The following is a 19,407-nucleotide window of genomic DNA, read 5'->3' on the forward strand; positions in this document are numbered from 1 at the left end:
TTCCAAACAGTCTCGTCAATGAGATAATCTGGCTGGCAATATAGTTTTGATCATGACATTCTATGGCAAATTATTGAAACTTGTAAAAAATTCAAGTAGCTTGCAGTAAACATAAGATTAGGATCCTAAAAGAGACCTCTTCTAGATTTGGCATCTAACACTTACAGAAATGTGCTATCAGCTAAAAAAAAAACTGTGGCTAGTGTTGTACAGCTATCGGGTTTGGCAATAGGAATGCTGGATTTCTCACTTCAAAAGGAACCAGCAGTGGTAAAACCATCAAATACTATACCAACACATTTATTCAATTTTTCTTGTGTACCATGATATTCCACATTAATGATAAACTAAGTTATGCTATATGTTAAACCAGGATGAAACTAGCACATCAATAGCATTACACAATAAAAAGACATACTAATAATTCTCTGTAACATGAATCCATTCCAAAAAAAGTCAGGAAGGCTGCTGTGAACTTCATCAAAATTTACATTTTTGTGACAGTGGTGTAAAACCTGCAGGCTATTTATATGATGTATGCTGCAGCTGTTATGCAACAATTTTACTCCCATGGTCTTCACTGCCTTGGTAATGCACAGTTAAATTCTGAAATTTATAACCAGAGTGAGTCTGTAGTTATAGCAGAAAAACAGACTGAAATGTGTCACAATGAATCATGACAAGACACACCCATTTGCTGGCTCTTTTTGAGTTATTTGGACTTTATCTCAGTTCCTAGTCATCAAGATAGTGTCTTCCCCAGAGTGTACTAAACAATTGTAGAACATAATGAAAGATGTTAGATTTAATTTGAGTGCCAGTGGAATATGAGCCCATTTTCAATGCACCTCCACTTTGTCGTCTTTTTTTAGAACTTTTTATGCTCACATTGCAAAACGAACTACAGTTTTTAGGTGGTTTAGAACATGATCTTTCTAACAATAATTGTTTAAATGAGTTTGCAGAAGACTCTTTGTAAAAGTGAACCAGATACAGCCATCTTAGGCATTTTTTTTTTTTTTTTTTTTTTTTTTTAGAAAAATTGTCAACTTTGTCCTCAATTTGTAAACTATTAGAAAGCAGAAGGAGAATGAAATATTATGTTCTAAAGTCACATGTTTTCAGATGTACACCACAATTACTTCCAGAGATGTAAAAAGCTACACTACTATCCATTAAAATTGCTACACCATGAAGATGACGTGCTGCAGACGCGAAATTTAACCGCTGTTATATGCAAATGATTAGCTTTTCAGAGCATTCACACAAAGTTGGCGCCGGTGGCGACACCTACAACATGCTGACATGAGGAAAGTTTCCAACCGATTTCTCGTACACAAACAGCAGTTGACCGACGTTGCCTGGTGAAACATTGTTGTGATGCCTCGTGTAAGGAGGAGAAATGCGTACCATCACGTTTCCGACTTTGATAAAGGTCGGACTGTAGCGTATCGCGATTGCGGTTTATCATATCGCGACATTGCTGCTCGCGTTGGTCGAGATCCAATGACTGTTAGCAGAATATGGAATCGGTGGGTTCAGGAGGGTAATACGGAACACTGTGCTGGATCCCAACGGCCTCGACCTCGTATCACTAGCAGTCGAGATGACAGACATCTTATCCGCATGGCTGTAACGGATTGTGCAGCCACGCCTCGATCCCTGAGTCAACAGATGGGGACGTTTGCAAGACAACAACCATCTGCACGAACAGTTCGACGACGTTTGCAGCAGCATGGACTATCAGCACGGAGACCATGGCTGCGGTTACCCTTGATGCTGCATCACAGACAGGAGCGCCTGCGATGGTGTACTCAACGGTGAACCTGGGTGCACGAATGGCAAGACATCATTTTTTCGGATGAATCCAGATTCTGTTTACAGCATCATAACGGTCGCATCCGTGTTTGGCGACATCGCGGTGAATGCACAATGGATGTGTGTATTCGTCATCGCCATACTGGCGTATCACCCAGCGTGATGGTATGGGGTGCCATTGGTTACACGTCTCGGTCACCTCTTGTTCGCATTGACGGCACTTTGAACAGTGGACGTTACATTTCAGATGTGTTACGACCCGTGGCTCTACCCTTCATTCAGTTCCTGCGAGACCCTACATTTCAGCAGGATAATGCACGATCGCATGTTACAGGTCCTGTACCGGCCTTTCTGGCTACAGAAAATGTTCGACTGTTGCCTTAGTCAGCACATTCTCCAGATCTCTGACCAATTGAAAAGTCTGGTCAATGGTGGCCAAGCATCTGGCTTGTCACAATACGCCAGTCACTACTCTAGATGAACTGTGGTATCGTGTTGAAGCTGCATGGGCATCTGTACCTGTACACACCATCCAAGCTCTGTTTGACTCAATGCCGAGGTGTATCAAGGCCGTCACTACAGCCAGAGGTGGTTGTTCTGGGTACTGATTTCTCAGGATATATGCACCCAAATTGCATGAAAATGTAATCACATGTCAGTTGTAGTTTAATATATTTGACCAATGAATACCCGTTTATCATCTGCATTTCTTCTTGGTGTAGCAATTTTAATGGCCAGTAGTGTAAATTTCATATTTTTTAGAGTGTGTCTTTTTTGGCCAACTTGGCTTGAAAGTATCAAAATGCAAATCACTCATGAAGTCATTTTTTTATTATTTCATTTAAGAGAGCACTAAAAATTGTTCAAGATATCCTAGTTTTGTTTCTTTTGAGAAAATATTACCAAGAAGATTATGTCTTAAAGTTTCCGAAAACTGACAGGTACACTGTAGTCGCTGCACTATGGGGGTAAAACAAATTACTGTTTCTCCAGAAACATTTAATTAATGATTGTGAAACTTTACCAGTCTTCATTGGGGACATGTGTGATTTTTCGTACAAAATTTCATCAAAATCTGTGATTGTCTTCCAGGAATCTCTAAACCAATTGGCATGAAATGACCCAGTAGGCAGTTCACAGTTTTGGCGATAAAAACGTGAGAGGAGACTGGCTGGCACAGTTTTGAGTGGAGCAAATTGATTTGTTTACATTTTACTCACTCTCCCTCATAGGACATCACTTAAGTATTGCAAGGAACCAAACTGATTTGATTGTGATTACACAACATGTGAAGAAATGTGTGGTGTGTGTTAAAATGTACACTGGTACATTGTTAACAGACTTTGTAATCCGTTACTATTGGGTTTTAAAATGCTTCACTTTGGAAAAAGCTACTAGGAGTGGTCAACCATCTACACACAACAATGATAAAAAATATCATTCTGGCCAGGAGAATTAGAGCTCACCTGGATCTTTAACATTGATTGTATTATTCAAATCTTGGAAATTAATCTTGGATGCAGCAACAACAGTAACAACAAAATGTAGAACCAGGTAACTGATGAAATTTTGTAACTTATGAATGAAAGAAGAAATATAAAATAAAAGATTACAGTTAATACAAAAATTGCACAAAGACATGGAACGAAAACATAAGAAGCCCAAGGAACACAAACATAACAGAAATTCAAAGAAATTGCGGTCTTTCAAGAGAATCATTTTTATATACTTTTTTCCAACCTGTATAGAAAGGTTAAAGAGCACTGTGGGCTTCTTGAGAAACAAGGTAGTAAAATCTGTGAAATTGTAATTGACCTCATCTTGGATTGTAGTGGATAAGGTGGAAAGAACAAATTGAAATCCTCATTTAGGATAATAGATATGTTCCTCCTCCACCTAATGAGATAATAAATGAAACTAGCCCTGAAATAACAAAAAATGGTGTTGTATACTTCAAAAGAATGCTAAACCCATAGGTCCAGAGGGAAGAAGGAAGGGAGGAAGGTTAACGTCCTATTGAACCATCATCCTCCTGAATGCAAGTCCAGTATGTTAATGACTGCCCAAACTGTAACATCCTCTCTCCTCTCATGTTTCTTTCACCAAAATCATAACTCTCTACAAAATACTTTCAGCTTTGTAATTCAATTTAATCTAGTAATTCAATTAAATCTACCCTCTACCAGTGATAACTGACTAGTTGAATTCTTTGTTCATACCAGTGTCAAAGAAGCTGTATCTCGCCTCAGTGTGGTGACTGATGTCTCCAATACTTGAAATTTTTCTACTAATTATACACATTAAAACATCAGTTCAGTTCCTGAAATTGTGTTGCCACATACGAGGCAGTTTCTTGTGTGTAGTGGTGCAAGGATAGGAATGTGTACGTCTGTACTTGCTTTATGGATTATAAAAAGGCCTTTGACTGTGTGAAGCATGGAAAACTAATAAATATTCTTCGACATATTGATATTGAATGAAATGATCTGCATATAATCACTATTTTATAGTAGAATTGGATAGCAGATTTTAAAACTGATAGAGGGACTTCCTTAATGACCTCGACCATGAAAGGCGTTCGAAAGGTGGTCATCAAGGATGTTTATCTCCTTCATCTAACATTTAGTATAAGGCAGTTTTCAAGGAACTGTTGACAGAAGATGCTAGGAGGAAATACACTAAATGGGGAGGTTCTTAATAGTGTCGGATATCCAGATGAGACCACATTCATAGCAGGGTAGTTACTGCTCTTCAATGCATGATAAATTACCTATTTAAGCTCAGTGAAGAGTTTGGCTCATTTATTAACCCTTCCAAGACCAAAATCGTTGTATTGTCTACCAGAGAAATCCAAATGAATCCCACAATAAAAGGAAATTCTGTTGAATGAGTGTCTTCCTTCAAATACCAAGCACTAGTTTTGACCATCAATGCAACTCGATGCAACTCCAAGTGAAAGATAAAATCCACAACTGCACACTGCAGGACACAAGTCAGCATGAGAAAATTGTTCATGAGGTCAGCTGCAGTCAGTAGAGAACCAGAATGATTTGGTAGTATACATGCTCTTTCTGATTTTATTGTTGTGATATTTAGATGTGGGACTCAAGCAGATCAATTGAAGCCTTTGAAATGTATTTATATTGCTGTCTCTTGTGTATCCCCTGGATACTGAAAATATTGAATGTCAATTTCTTTCATCAAATGAAAAGACAAATAGAATTGCTACAGATTATGGAACAAACACACACACACTACTCGGGACATCTTATGAGGGAGGCATGAGAGATATAATGTAGTACAACTTATTATTGAAGGAAAGATTTATGATTGAAGGTTCATTAGATGATGGAGAAACTCGGGCTGAAAGATATTGGATGGCACATTTGTACATCAGAATCATTTTATGCTGCACTGTCTTGTGAGTTGTGTGGATTGCCAACTTTCGGTAAGAGATTACATTTTAAGAGAAATAATTCCCCTTTCATATTTATAGTTTGAAGTTATTAAAGATGGTATCCTTCCAATCAACAGAATAATTTTATGTTAGTGCCTGGCACTTTTACATGTAATCACTTGATGTGAAGAGCGTAATAATACTATTTGTAATTACAGTGGAAATTCATGGTCCTCATTTTTCCACGTAGTGCCCTACTGAGAATATGTGCAGTGATATTGATATAAAAATCATCTCTGTGGTATTTTCAATTAAATATAAAATTTTCTGAAAGATAATTATTAATTGTGCCTCTAGTGGACAAATTAATGACTCTGATAAATATTTTATCCTTTCTTATTTCAGCCTTGACAAGATCAGTGTATGAATTAATATGGCATGGCATCAAAGGACCCCTAAGAAGGGATGCCACTGTAGCTGCTTTAGGGGAAATATTGGTGAGTTTTCTGAGCTTTTAACAACTTTAAATTAATTTAGCATGTTTAACATTAAGTATTTTGTGGAGTAATACCAACACATTCTTCAGTTTTTTATTTGAAATGTAATAATAGTTATTGTAGGAATTATAATAATTAAAAATACCAGAAAGTCCTGGGTAGTTTACAGTCAGAAAAGTACAAGATAACCCTTTGTAAACAGTCCACTACACCACAGTTTGAGAGCACCCGGACACACACACACGAAAGTGCGCGCATGGAGCTTCATTGCTCTGACATTGTGACCCATTTGAGTAAGGTAAGGGGTTTGTGTCAGGTGGAGTCGGTGAAAGAGAGGATTCAAAGAAATATGGGAAGGGAGGGTTGAAGTAAGAAGGAGATGACTGCGGTATAGGCCTAGAGGCAGCAAGGGAATGGCATTCACGTGGTGTTTGCTAGGTTTCTTTGGTAAGAAAAGGGCATGTTGTTTAATATGCACATAAATAGAAGGCAAGGATTTGGTGGAGGGGGGATGGAACATAGATAGAGGGAGATTGTGAAGAGAGAAGTGTGGATGTAGATTAATTTGGTAGAGGGATCATATGCAAGTGATTTTTGTGGTAAAATGTTAGGGGAGGTGGGTTAAGTACAGAGGCTATAAGAGATTCAACTCAAGGACCTTGTGTGATTGATGAATGTCATGTAAGGATAAGTCCTGTCTACATCTTTCAGATAATATTATATTGACAGGATGGTATCCAGCTTGTGCTCAGCCGTATGATCTGTCGCTGAGTGGCAACTTTGCTCTCGGCCACATTTGTCGATGGCCGTTTAATATGGTCGATGACAGATAGGTGGCCGTACCCGAATTAAAGGCTGTGCAGAAGTTTCAGATCTAGCATAGCTGCAACTTAAGTCTATGAGGGGGTACCCAAAAATGATCGGAACTATTTTTTAAAAGCTGTATATTTTCAAATTGTTTACAAAACAACCTTATCCCCTTCAAAATACTCTCCAATACAACTAATATATTTGTCCCACTGGTGTTTCCACTATTTGAAACATTATTTGTAGTCATCTTTAGAAATGGCTGACAGCTCCTCCCTCACTTTTTTTCTTGACTCTCATTGTCTAGTTGGTGCCCTTTCATGCCCCTTTACATGTGCGCAAATAAGAAAAAGTAGCAAGGAACTAGGTCAGGTTAGCAAGGTGCGTGAGGCATCGAAACCATGCCATTTTTAGCCAAAACTGTGTAATGGAGATGACTTTTTGTGCAGGTGTGGTGTTGTGGTAGAAGAACCACAAATTGGGTCTTTTTTGATGAACAGTTGTGCAATCTTCTTAAAATTTCAAAAATAAAAGGTTTGATTGACAGTCTGACAAGGGGGAGAAAATTCTGAATGAATACACCCTTGGCATCAAAAAAAGCAAATCCGCATTGTTCTGATGTTTGATATGACTTGACAACAATTTTTTGGGTGGGATGATGATGACGTCTTCCATTGGCTTGACTGTTGCTTTGTTTCTTGGTCGTAAGCATAACACCATGACTCATCACCGGTAATGACCTTTGAGAGAAAATCTGGATCAGTTTCAAGCTGTTGTTTCCAAGCACGACAGGTGTCAACTCAAAATTCCTTTTGATTGTCAATCAGAACCCGAGGAACAAACTTGGCAGCAACCCTGTTCACTCCCAAATCTTCCCTTAAAATTCGCTGAACTGAGCTGGAAGATAACCCACTAATCTCTGACAGTTGATCAATTGTCTGTCGATGGTCTGCCAGCACAAGCTCTTGAGTTTTTTCAATATTTTCATCAATTCGGGCAGTTGATGGAACAAGGTTTGTCATCAGTCGACATGTCACTAGTTTTTTTAAATAAAGCAAACAACTTGTACTCTTGAGTTTTTCCCATAGTGTCATCTAGGTAAGCTGTTTTCAACATTAAAACAGTTTCAACAGCATTTTTACTGAGTAGAAAACAAAATTTCACAGCTGCATGTGAACACCTAAACTTAAACTTACTGTTATATATATAGAAACAAAGATGATGTGACTTACCAAATGAAAGCGCTGGCACGTCGATAGACACACAATCAAACACAAACACAAACATACACACAAAATTCGAGCTTTCGCAACAAACTGTTGCCTCATCAGGAAAGAGGGAAGGAGAGGGAAAGACGAATGGAAGTGGGTTTTAAGGGAGAGGGTAAGGAGTCATTCCAATCCCGGGAGCGGAAAGACTTACCTTAGGGGGAGAAAAGGAAGGATATACACACACACACACACACACACACACACACACACACACACATATCCATCCACACATATACAGACACAAGCAGACATATTTAAAGACAAAGAGTTTGGGCAGAGATGTCAGTCGAGGCAGAAGTGCAGAGGCAAAGATGATGTTGAATGACAGGTGAGGTGTGAGTGGCGGCCACTTGAAATTAGCGGAGATTGAGGCCTGATGGGTAACGGGAAGAGAGGATATATTGAAGAGCAAGTTCCCATCTCCGGAGTTCGGATAGGTTGGTGTTGGTGGGAAGTATCCAGATAACCCGGACGGTGTAACACTGTGCCAAGATGTGCTGGCCGTGCACTAAGGCATGTTTAGCCACAGGGTGATCCTCATTACCAACAAACACTGTCTGCCTGTGTCCATTCATGCGAATGGACAGTTTGTTGCTGGTCATTCCCACATAGAATGCATCACAGTGTAGGCAGGTCAGTTGGTAAATCACGTGGGTGCTTTCACATGTGGCTCTGCCTTTGATCGTGTACACCTACCGGATTACAGGACTGGAGTAGGTGGTGGTAGGAGGGTGCATGGGACAGGTTTTACACCGGGGGCGGTTACAAGGATAGGAGCCAGAGGGTAGGGAAGGTGGCTTGGGGATTTCATAACAGGTTACGAAGGTTGGGTGGACGGCGGAAAGACACTCTTGGTGGAGTGGGGAGGATTTCATGAAGGATGGATCTCATTTCAGGGCAGGGTTTGAGGAAGTCGTATCCCTGCTGGAGAGCCACATTCAGAGTCTGGTCCAGTCCCGGAAAGTATCCTGTCACAAGTGGGGCACTTTTGTGGTTCTTCCGTGGGGGATTCTGGGTTTGAGGGGATGAGGACGTGGCTCTGGTTATTTGCTTCTGTACCAGGTCGGAAGGATAGTTGCGGGATGCGAAAGCTGTTGTCAGGTTGTTGGTGTAATGGTTCAGGGATTCCGGACTGGAGCAGATTCGTTTGCCACGAAGACCTAGGCTGTAGGGAAGGGACCGTTTGATGTGGAATGGGTGGCAGCTGTCATAATGGAGGTACTGTTGCTTGTTGGTGGGTTTGATGTGGACGGACGTGTGAAGCTGGCCATTGGACAGGTGGAGGTCAACGTCAAGGAAAGTGGCATGGGATTTGTAGTAGGACCAGGTGAATCTGATGGAACATATTTAAATGTGTCTGTATATGTGTGGATGGATATCTGTTTGTGTGCGAGTGTATACCCGTCCTTTTCCCCCCCTAAGGTAAGTCTTTCCGCTCCCGGGATTGGAATGACTCCTTACCCTCTCCCTTAAAACCCACATCCTTTCGTCTTTCCCCTCCTTCCCTCTTTCCTGATGAGGCAACAGTTTGTTGCGAAAGCTTGAATTTTGTGTGTATGTTTGTGTTTGTTTGTGTGTCTGTCGACCTGCCAGCACTTTCATTTGGTAAGTCACATCATCTTTGTTTTATATATATATATATATATATATATATATATATATATATATATATATATATATATATATATATATATATATATATATAATAGAGGGAAACATTCCACGTGGGAAAAATATATCTAAAAAGAAAGATGATGAAACTTACCAAACAAAAGCGCTGGCAGGTCGATAGACACACAAACAAACACAAACATACACACAAAATTCTAGCTTTCGCAACCAATGGTTGCCTCGTCAGGAAAGAGGGAAGGAGAAGGAAAGACAAAAGGATATGGGTTTTAAGGGAGAGGGTAAGGAGTCATTCCAATCCCGGGAGCGGAAAGACTTACCTTAGGGGGGAAAAAGGGAAAAAAGGGAAAAAAGGACAGGTATACACTCGCACACACACACATATCCATCCACACATACACAGACACAAGCAGACATTTGTAAAGGCAAAGAGTTTGGGCAGAGATGTCAGTCGGGGCAGATGTACAGAGGCAAAGATGAAGTTGAAAGACAGGTGAGGTATGAGCGGCGGCAAATTGAAATTAGAAATTAGCGGAGATTGAGGCCTGGCGGATAGCGGGAAGAAAGGATATGCTGAAGGGCAAGTTCCCATCTCCGGAGTTCTGACAGGTTGGTGTTAGTGGGAAGTATCCAGATAACCCGGACGGTGTAACACTGTGCCAAGATGTGCTGGCCGTGCACCAAGGCATGTTTAGCCACAGGGTGATCCTCATTACCAACAAACACTGTCTGCCTGTGTCCATTCATGCGAATGGACAGTTTGTTGCTGGTCATTCCCACATAGAACGCTTCACAGTGTAGGCAGGTCAGTTGGTAAATCACGTGGGTGCTTTCACACGTGGCTCTGCCTTTGATCGTGTACACCTTCCGGGTTACAGGACTGGAATAGGTGGTGGTGGGAGGGTGCATGGGACAGGTTTTACACCGGGGGCGGTTACAGGGGTAGGAGCCAGAGGGTAGGGAAGGTGGTTTGGGGATTTCATAGGGATGAACTAAGAGGTTGCGAAGGTTAGGTGGACGGCGGAAAGACACTCTTGGTGGAGTGGGGAGGATTTCATGAAGGATGGATCTCATTTCAGGGCAGGATTTGAGGAAGTCGTATCCCTGCTGGAGAGCCACATTCAGAATCTGATCCAGTCCCGGAAAGTATCCTGTCACAAGTGGGGCACTTTTGGGGTTCTTCTGTGGAAGGTTCCGGGTTTGAGGAGATGAGGATGTGGCTCTGGTTATTTGCTTCTGTACCAGGTTGGGAGGGTAGTTACGGGATGCAAAAGCTGTTTTCAGGTTGTTAGTGTAATGGTTCAAGGATTCCGGACTGGAGCAGATTCGTTTGCCACGAAGACCAAGGCTGTAGGGAAGGGACCGTTTGATGTGGAATGGGTGGCAGCTGTCATAATGGAGGTACTGTTGCTTGTTGGTGGGTTTAATGTGGACGGACGTGTGAAGCTGGCCATTGGACAGGTGGAGGTCAACGTCAAGGAAAGTGGCATGGGATTTGGAGTAGGACCAGGTGAATCTGATGGAACCAAAGGAGTTAAGGTTGGAGAGGAAATTCTGGAGTTCTTCTTCACTGTGAGTCCAGATCACAAAAATGTCATCAATAAATCTGTACCAAACTTCGGGTTGGCAGGCCTGGGTAACCAGGAAGGCCTCCTCTAAGCGACCCATGAATAGGTTGGCATACGAGGGGGCCATCCTGGTACCCATGGCTGTTCCCTTTAATTGTTGGTATGTCTGGCCTTCAAAAGTGAAGAAGTTGTGGGTCAGGATGAAGCTGGCTAAGGTAATGAGGAAAGAGGTTTTAGGTAGGGCGGCAGGTGATCGGCGTGAAAGGAAGTGCTCCATCGCAGCGAGGCCCTGGACATGCGGAATATTTGTGTATAAGGAAGTGGCATCAATGGTTACAAGGATGGTTTCCGGGGGTAACAGACTGGGTAGGGATTCCAGGCGTTTGAGAAAGTGGTTGGTGTCTTTGATGAAGGATGGGAGACTGCATGTAATGGGTTGAAGGTGTTGATCTACGTAGGCAGAGATGCGTTCGGTGGGGGCTTGGTAACCAGCTACAATGGGACGGCCGGGATGATTGGGTTTGTGAATTTTGGGAAGAAGGTAGAAGGCAGGGGTGCGGGGTGTTGGTGGGGTCAGGAGGTTGATGGAATCGGGTGAAAGGTTTTGTAGGGGGCCTAAGGTTCTGAGGATTCCTCGAAGCTCCGCCTGGACATCAGGAATGGGATTGCCTTGGCAAACTTTGTAAGTAGTGTTGTCTGAAAGCTGACGCAGTCCCTCAGCCACATACTCCCGACGATCAAGTACCACAGTTGTGGAACCCTTGTCCGCCGGAAGAATGACGATGGATCGGTCAGCCTTCAGATCACGGATAGCCTGGGCTTCAGCAGTGGTGATGTTGGGAGTAGGATTAAGGTTTTTTAAGAAGGATTGAGAGGCAAGGCTGGAAGTCAGAAATTCCTGGAAGGTTAGGAGAGGGTGATTTTGAGGAAGAGGAGGTGGGTCCCGCTGTGACGGAGGACGGAACCGTTCCAGGCATGGTTCAATTTGGATAGTGTCTTGGGGAATTGGATCATTAGGAGTAGGATTAGGATCATTTTTCTTCGTGGCAAAGTGATATTTCCAGCAGAGAGTACGGGTGTAGGACAGTAAATCTTTGACGAGGGCTGTTTGGTTAAATCTGGGAGTGGGGCTGAAGGTGAGGCCTTTGGATAGGACAGAGGTTTCGGATTGGGAGAGAGGTTTGGAGGAAAGGTTAACTACTGAATTGGGGTGTTGTGGTTCCAGATTGCGTTGATTGGAATTTTGAAGTTTTGGAGGGAGTGGAGCTGGAAGTGGGAGATTGAGTAGATGGGAGAGACTGGGTTTGTGTGCAATGAGAGGAGGTTGAGGTTTGCTGGAAAGGTTGTGAAGGGTGAGTGAGTTGCCTTTCCGGAGGTGGGAAACCAGGAGATTGGATAGTTTTTTAAGGTGGAGGGTGGCATGCTGTTCTAATTTGCGGTTGGCCTGTAGGAGGATGCTCTGAACAACAGGTGTGGATGTGGGAGAGGAAAGATTGAGGATTTTTATAAAGGATAGGAGTTGATGGGCGTGTTGATTGGCTGAGTGGATGTGTAGGTGAAGGATTAGGTGGGTGAGGGCAATGGATTGTTTGGTTTGGAACTGGTATAGGGACTGATGGAAAGAAGGGTTGCAGCCAGAGATGGGAACTTTAAGTGTGAGGCCTTTGGGGGTGATGCCAAATGTCAGACAAGCCTGAGAAAATTTTCTCAGAGGTTTCGGATTGGGAGAGAGGTTTGGAGGAAAGGTTAACTACTGAATTGGGGTGTTGTGGTTCCAGATTGCGTTGATTGGAATTTTGAGGTTTTGGAGGGAGTGGAGCTGGAAGTGGGAGATTGAGTAGATGGGAGAGACTGGGTTTGTGTGCAATGAGAGGAGGTTGAGGTTTGCTGGAAAGGTTGTGAAGGGTGAGTGAGTTGCCTTTCCGGAGGTGGGAAACCAGGAGATTGGATAGTTTTTTAAGGTGGAGGGTGGCATGCTGTTCTAATTTGCGGTTGGCCTGTAGGAGGATGCTCTGAACAACAGGTGTGGATGTGGGAGAGGAAAGATTGAGGATTTTTATAAAGGATAGGAGTTGATGGGCGTGTTGATTGGCTGAGTGGATGTGTAGGTGAAGGATTAGGTGGGTGAGGGCAATGGATTGTTTGGTTTGGAACTGGTATAGGGACTGATGGAAAGAAGGGTTGCAGCCAGAGATGGGAACTTTAAGTGTGAGGCCTTTGGGGGTGATGCCAAATGTCAGACAAGCCTGAGAAAATTTTCTTCCTTTATATATATATATATATATATATATATATATATATATATATATATATATATATATATATATATATATATATATATATGAATATAATAGAGGGAAACATTCCACGTGGGAAAAATATGTCTAAAAAGAAAGATGATGAAACTTACCAAACAAAAGCGCTGGCTGGTCGATAGACACACAAACAAACACAAACATACACACAAAATTCTAGCTTTCGCAACCAATGGTTGCCTCGTCAGGAAAGAGGGAAGGAGAAGGAAAGACAAAAGGATATGGGTTTTAAGGGAGAGGGTAAGGAGTCATTCCAATCCCGGGAGCGGAAAGACTTACCTTAGAGGGAAAAAAGGACAGGTATACACTCGCACACACACACATATCCATCCACACATACACAGACACAAGCAGACATTTGTAAAGGCAAAGAGTTTGGGCAGAGATGTCAGTCGGGGCAGATGTACAGAGGCAAAGATGAAGTTGAAAGACAGGTGAGGTATGAGCGGCGGCAAATTGAAATTAGAAATTAGCGGAGATTGAGGCCTGGCGGATAGCGAGAAGAAAGGATATGCTGAAGGGCAAGTTCCCATCTCCGGAGTTCTGACAGGTTGGTGTTAGTGGGAAGTATCCAGATAACCCGGACGGTGTAACACTGTGCCAAGATGTGCTGGCCGTGCACCAAGGCATGTTTAGCCACAGGGTGATCCTCATTCCCAACAAACACTGTCTGCCTGTGTCCATTCATGCGAATGGACAGTTTGTTGCTGGTCATTCCCACATAGAACGCTTCACAGTGTAGGCAGGTCAGTTGGTAAATCACGTGGGTGCTTTCACACGTGGCTCTGCCTTTGATCGTGTACACCTTCCGGGTTACAGGACTGGAATAGGTGGTGGTGGGAGGGTGCATGGGACAGGTTTTACACCGGGGGCGGTTACAGGGGTAGGAGCCAGAGGGTAGGGAAGGTGGTTTGGGGATTTCATAGGGATGAACTAAGAGGTTGCGAAGGTTAGGTGGACGGCGGAAAGACACTCTAGGTGGAGTGGGGAGGATTTCATGAAGGATGGATCTCATTTCAGGGCAGGATTTGAGGAAGTCGTATCCCTGCTGGAGAGCCACATTCAGAATCTGATCCAGTCCCGGAAAGTATCCCGTCACAAGTGGGGCACTTTTGGGGTTCTTCTGTGGAAGGTTCCGGGTTTGAGGAGATGAGGATGTGGCTCTGGTTATTTGCTTCTGTACCAGGTCGGGAGGGTAGTTACGGGATGCAAAAGCTGTTTTCAGGTTGTTGGTGTAATGGTTCAAGGATTCCGGACTGGAGCAGATTCGTTTGCCACGAAGACCAAGGCTGTAGGGAAGGGACCGTTTGATGTGGAATGGGTGGCAGCTGTCATAATGGAGGTACTGTTGCTTGTTGGTGGGTTTAATGTGGACGGACGTGTGAAGCTGGCCATTGGACAGGTGGAGGTCAACGTCAAGGAAAGTGGCATGGGATTTGGAGTAGGACCAGGTGAATCTGATGGAACCAAAGGAGTTCAGGTTGGAGAGGAAATTCTGGAGTTCTTCTTCACTGTGAGTCCAGATCACGAAAATGTCATCAATAAATCTGTACCAAACTTCGGGTTGGCAGGCCTGGGTAACCAGGAAGGCTTCCTCTAAGCGACCCATGAATAGGTTGGCATACGAGGGGGCCATCCTGGTACCCATGGCTGTTCCCTTTAATTGTTGGTATGTCTGGCCTTCAAAAGTGAAGAAGTTGTGGGTCAGGATGAAGCTGGCTAAGGTAATGAGGAAAGAGGTTTTAGGTAGGGCGGCAGGTGATCGGCGTGAAAGGAAGTGCTCCATCGCAGCGAGGCCCTGGACATGCGGAATATTTGTGTATAAGGAAGTGGCATCAATGGTTACAAGGATGGTTTCCGGGGGTAACAGACTGGGTAGGGATTCCAGGCGTTTGAGAAAGTGGTTGGTGTCTTTGATCCTCCCCACTCCACCTAGAGTGTCTTTCCGCCGTCCACCTAACCTTCGCAACCTCTTAGTTCATCCCTATGAAATCCCCAAACCACCTTCCCTACCCTCTGGCTCCTACCCCTGTAACCGCCCCCGGTGTAAAACCTGTCCCATGCACCCTCCCACCACCACCTATTCCAGTCCTGTAACCCGGAAGGTGTACACGATCAAAGGCAGAGCCACGTGTGAAAGCACCCACGTGATTTACCAACTGACCTGCCTACACTGTGAAGCGTTCTATGTGGGAATGACCAGCAACAAACTGTCCATTCGCATGAATGGACACAGGCAGACAGTGTTTGTTGGGAATGAGGATCACCCTGTGGCTAAACATGCCTTGGTGCACGGCCAGCACATCTTGGCACAGTGTTACACCGTCCGGGTTATCTGGATACTTCCCACTAACACCAACCTGTCAGAACTCCGGAGATGGGAACTTGCCCTTCAGCATATCCTTTCTTCTCGCTATCCGCCAGGCCTCAATCTCCGCTAATTTCTAATTTCAATTTGCCGCCGCTCATACCTCACCTGTCTTTCAACTTCATCTTTGCCTCTGTACATCTGCCCCGACTGACATCTCTGCCCAAACTCTTTGCCTTTACAAATGTCTGCTTGTGTCTGTGTATGTGTGGATGGATATGTGTGTGTGTGCGAGTGTATACCTGTCCTTTTTTCCCTCTAAGGTAAGTCTTTCCGCTCCCGGGATTGGAATGACTCCTTACCCTCTCCCTTAAAACCCATATCCTTTTGTCTTTCCTTCTCCTTCCCTCTTTCCTGACGAGGCAACCATTGGTTGCGAAAGCTAGAATTTTGTGTGTATGTTTGTGTTTGTTTGTGTGTCTATCGACCTGCCAGCGCTTTTGTTTGGTAAGTTTCATCATCTTTCTTTTTAGACATATATATATATATATATATATATATATATATATATATATATATATATATATATATATATATATATATATAAAAAAAAAAGAACAAAACAGCCTAGCAAAAACAGTCACTGCAGGTGAACAGAAGAAACCAGGTTGACAACACAGGCAGCCCTGAACTGCCAGTGAGCTGCGCTATACACATTTAGCAGCAGAATTGCGTATTACACAAGCTCCGCCCACGAGAATGTTATTCCATCTTTTTTTGGGTGCCCCCTCATACACCCACACTGATATTTTCTAGCAAGCAACATGGCACAGCAGTTAAAACACTGAACTCTAATTTGCTAGGATGTTGGTTGAAATCCCCCTCCAGCCATAAAAATTCATGGTTTTCATCGTTTCCCTAAAATGTTTAAGGTGAATTTTGGGATAGTACCTTTCAAAAGGAGATGACCAAATTACTTCTGCCATCCGTCCCCTGCCTGAGGATGTGCTCCATCTCTAATAACTTAATTGTTGATGGGTCATTAAACACTAATATATCTTCAGTGCTTCGATTATTTCTCTCCCTCTGTTTTATCCTCTGTTGTCCCCCATTTGCATGACTAAGAGTTCAAGTTGTCGAAAGATGGTACCACTTGCCACGTCATACACATTCATTTGGATACAACTATTCAGTGGGTGGTCTTTAGCATAAATTATTTAGATTCATTTGGAATTACACAGTTCCTGGAAACAAAATATTCTGTGTTGTTTGGGTGTTAGTTCCACCCTCACCTTCAGACTACACTAGATAAATGTGAATAATGTGTCAGTTCAAAAGAGAATAGCTAGTTTTTTTATATAAACAAGCAAATCTTCAATGACCAAATACTTTTATGTTTCTATCTGCCCTTATTCTGTGCCCCCAGCTTTCTAGGAGAGATTTGCAAAACATGCCAGTATCAGTCCTACATTCCTCCTAAATAATGTTAGTAAATAATTTAGGAGTAAAGGAGACCACACACCGAGGCAGAAGTGTTGGGCCTTTGACAAGTTCACACAAAAAAGAAATAAAGCTTGTTAGCATTTGGAATTAACGCTTTCTTGAGCTAGAGTACGCGCGCATGCGCGCGCGTGTCGCCCCCCCCCCCCCTCCCCCCACACACACACCTGTGCCCCCTACATAGTGCCACTGTCCACAGTTCATTAAGTGTACTGGGTGGGGTAGGAGTTGTCAGTTGGGACAGGTAAATGGAGAGAGAGGTGGGAGGCAGGAAGGGATATTGGCTCTGGGTAGCTAGGGGCTTGGAGGGAGGCAGCCAGTTTGCTTACTAGGAAAGCAGGAGGCAGGGTTGTAGATGTGGATGAATATGAATATGAGGGAGATGTGGCAGGTATGTGGGTGAGGCATGCAATGCACAGGTGCCAAACCTGGTGGGGAGTGGCACTTGCAAAAAGTGGAGTGGATATGTGTATAGGTAGCGTGTAATAGGACAGAGGAAGGAAAAATCGTTGGGTGGGGGTTACGAAGACAGTGGAGACTGTGAGGCCAGAAAGGTTACAGGAGGGATGGATGTGTTGAAAGGATAACTCCCATCTGCATATTTCACAAAAGCTGGTGCTTAAGGAAAGGATCAAGATGGCTTGGGTTGTGAAGCAGCCATTGAAATCGAGCATGTTGTGCTCAGATGCATGATGTACCACTGGGTGGTCAACTTTGTTACAGGCCACTGTTTGGTGGCTGTGCAGGGATTGCAGCAGAGTTTGTTTAGGTCGTGGCTGCTTGCACAGGTGGCCCTGCCTCTGACAGGATGTGGTAAGCCTCTGAGCAGACTGGAATAGGAAGTGTAGAGTGGGTGGATTGGGCAGGTCTTGCAACTCGGTCTTCCTCAGTGAAATGATCCCTGTGGTAAGTGGTCAGAAGTGGGAGTGTCACAGGGATGGAGGGATGAACTAGGATGTTGTTAAGGTTGGCTGGGTTATGGAATACTACTTTTTGTGGGGGGGGGGGGGGAATCATGGGTAGGATGTTCCTCATTTCAGAGCACGATAATAATTAATCAAAGCCTTGGCGAAGGATATCGTCTAGTTGTTCCAGTCCGGGTTGGTACTGATTGACGATGGGCCACTTTTCTGAGCTGATCTTTGGGGTTGGTGGAGGGTTAGGTGTATGTGAGGATACAATACAGCAAATTTGTTTGCAGACTATATTTGGCAGATTGTGCCTGTCTGTGAAGGCCTTCATGAGACCTTCAGCATACTGGTCAAGGAAGTTCTCATCACTGCAAATATTCCAACTGCGGATGGCAAGCCTATTTGGAATGAAGTTTTTTATGTGGAAGGGATGACAGTTGCTGAACTGTAGGAACTGTTGTTGTTTAGTGGGTTTAATATGGACAGAGATGTGGATCATGCCTTCGGATAGATGGAGGCACATTGGGTTTAGGAGGATCACACACACACGCACGCACGCTAGCTCAGGAAAGGTTTACTCCAAAAGCTAACAAGTTTCATTTTTATTTGTGTGTATGTCTGACAACAACTCAGTGTTACTGCTGTTTAGTGACTCGTGTTCTTTACTCCTAATGTATTTACATTCTGCCAGGACTTTCCTGCTCTATTAATATTTGTATTAGTATGCACTCACTCATTCATTGGTTAATGTATCATTTCTGCTGTAAGATGCTAGTGTCTGTGCCATTAATCTTATTGTATTTTAATATTTATTTCATTTATTATTATTATTATTATTTACAGGAACTACATGTTGACATGGCATCCATTGTGCTGGACGTTATAAGCATAGTAGATGCAGAAACAACATGTGTGGAAAACAATTCTGATGAACGACAGAGACTCTGCTTTATTGTCAAAGAATGTGAAAAGGTATATAGTGTCATATGTGAAATTTATAGTGCAAATTATCACATTCTCAAAAGAAACTATCTGTTCAACATAAATGTGGTATGAATTCATTATAAGGAAAATTTACTCCTTGACACAGAGTAGTTATAAGATGTCTTAGATATATAAATTAAGACTCTTTGCCTTTGCTTTGTAATGTAACTACATACTTCCATCCCCTACAAAGCATTGTATTTACTTTACTGATGATCTGATGCAGGAATATGTAAGCTGAAAATTTAAAAATATAAATTTTGTATTTTAATGTATCTGTAATGAAGTTCCAGAGGAGCAGGTTGAGTGTAACAAGACGAGACAGATTGCGAAATGTGTATGTGAGGGAAAGACTAAAGGAGGAACCAGTACAGGACAGGATAGAAAAATCAAGACTGCAGT

General features: G+C 43.1%; 1 protein-coding gene across 3 annotated transcripts in view; it reads left to right on the forward strand.

The window, feature by feature from the left end:
* Positions 1-19,407, forward strand: part of LOC124805288 (THO complex subunit 2) — a 318,134-nt gene that overhangs the window by 35,845 nt on the left and 262,882 nt on the right. For all 3 annotated transcript variants that reach the window (XM_047265797.1, XM_047265799.1, XM_047265798.1), the window contains exons 3-4: positions 5,621-5,712; positions 18,865-18,993. In XM_047265797.1, the coding sequence (XP_047121753.1) occupies positions 5,621-5,712; positions 18,865-18,993 (221 nt within the window). The remainder of the gene's footprint in view (positions 1-5,620; positions 5,713-18,864; positions 18,994-19,407) is intronic.

This window comes from Schistocerca piceifrons, chromosome 7 (assembly GCF_021461385.2).
Source record: "Schistocerca piceifrons isolate TAMUIC-IGC-003096 chromosome 7, iqSchPice1.1, whole genome shotgun sequence".
NCBI lineage: Eukaryota > Metazoa > Arthropoda > Insecta > Orthoptera > Acrididae > Schistocerca > Schistocerca piceifrons.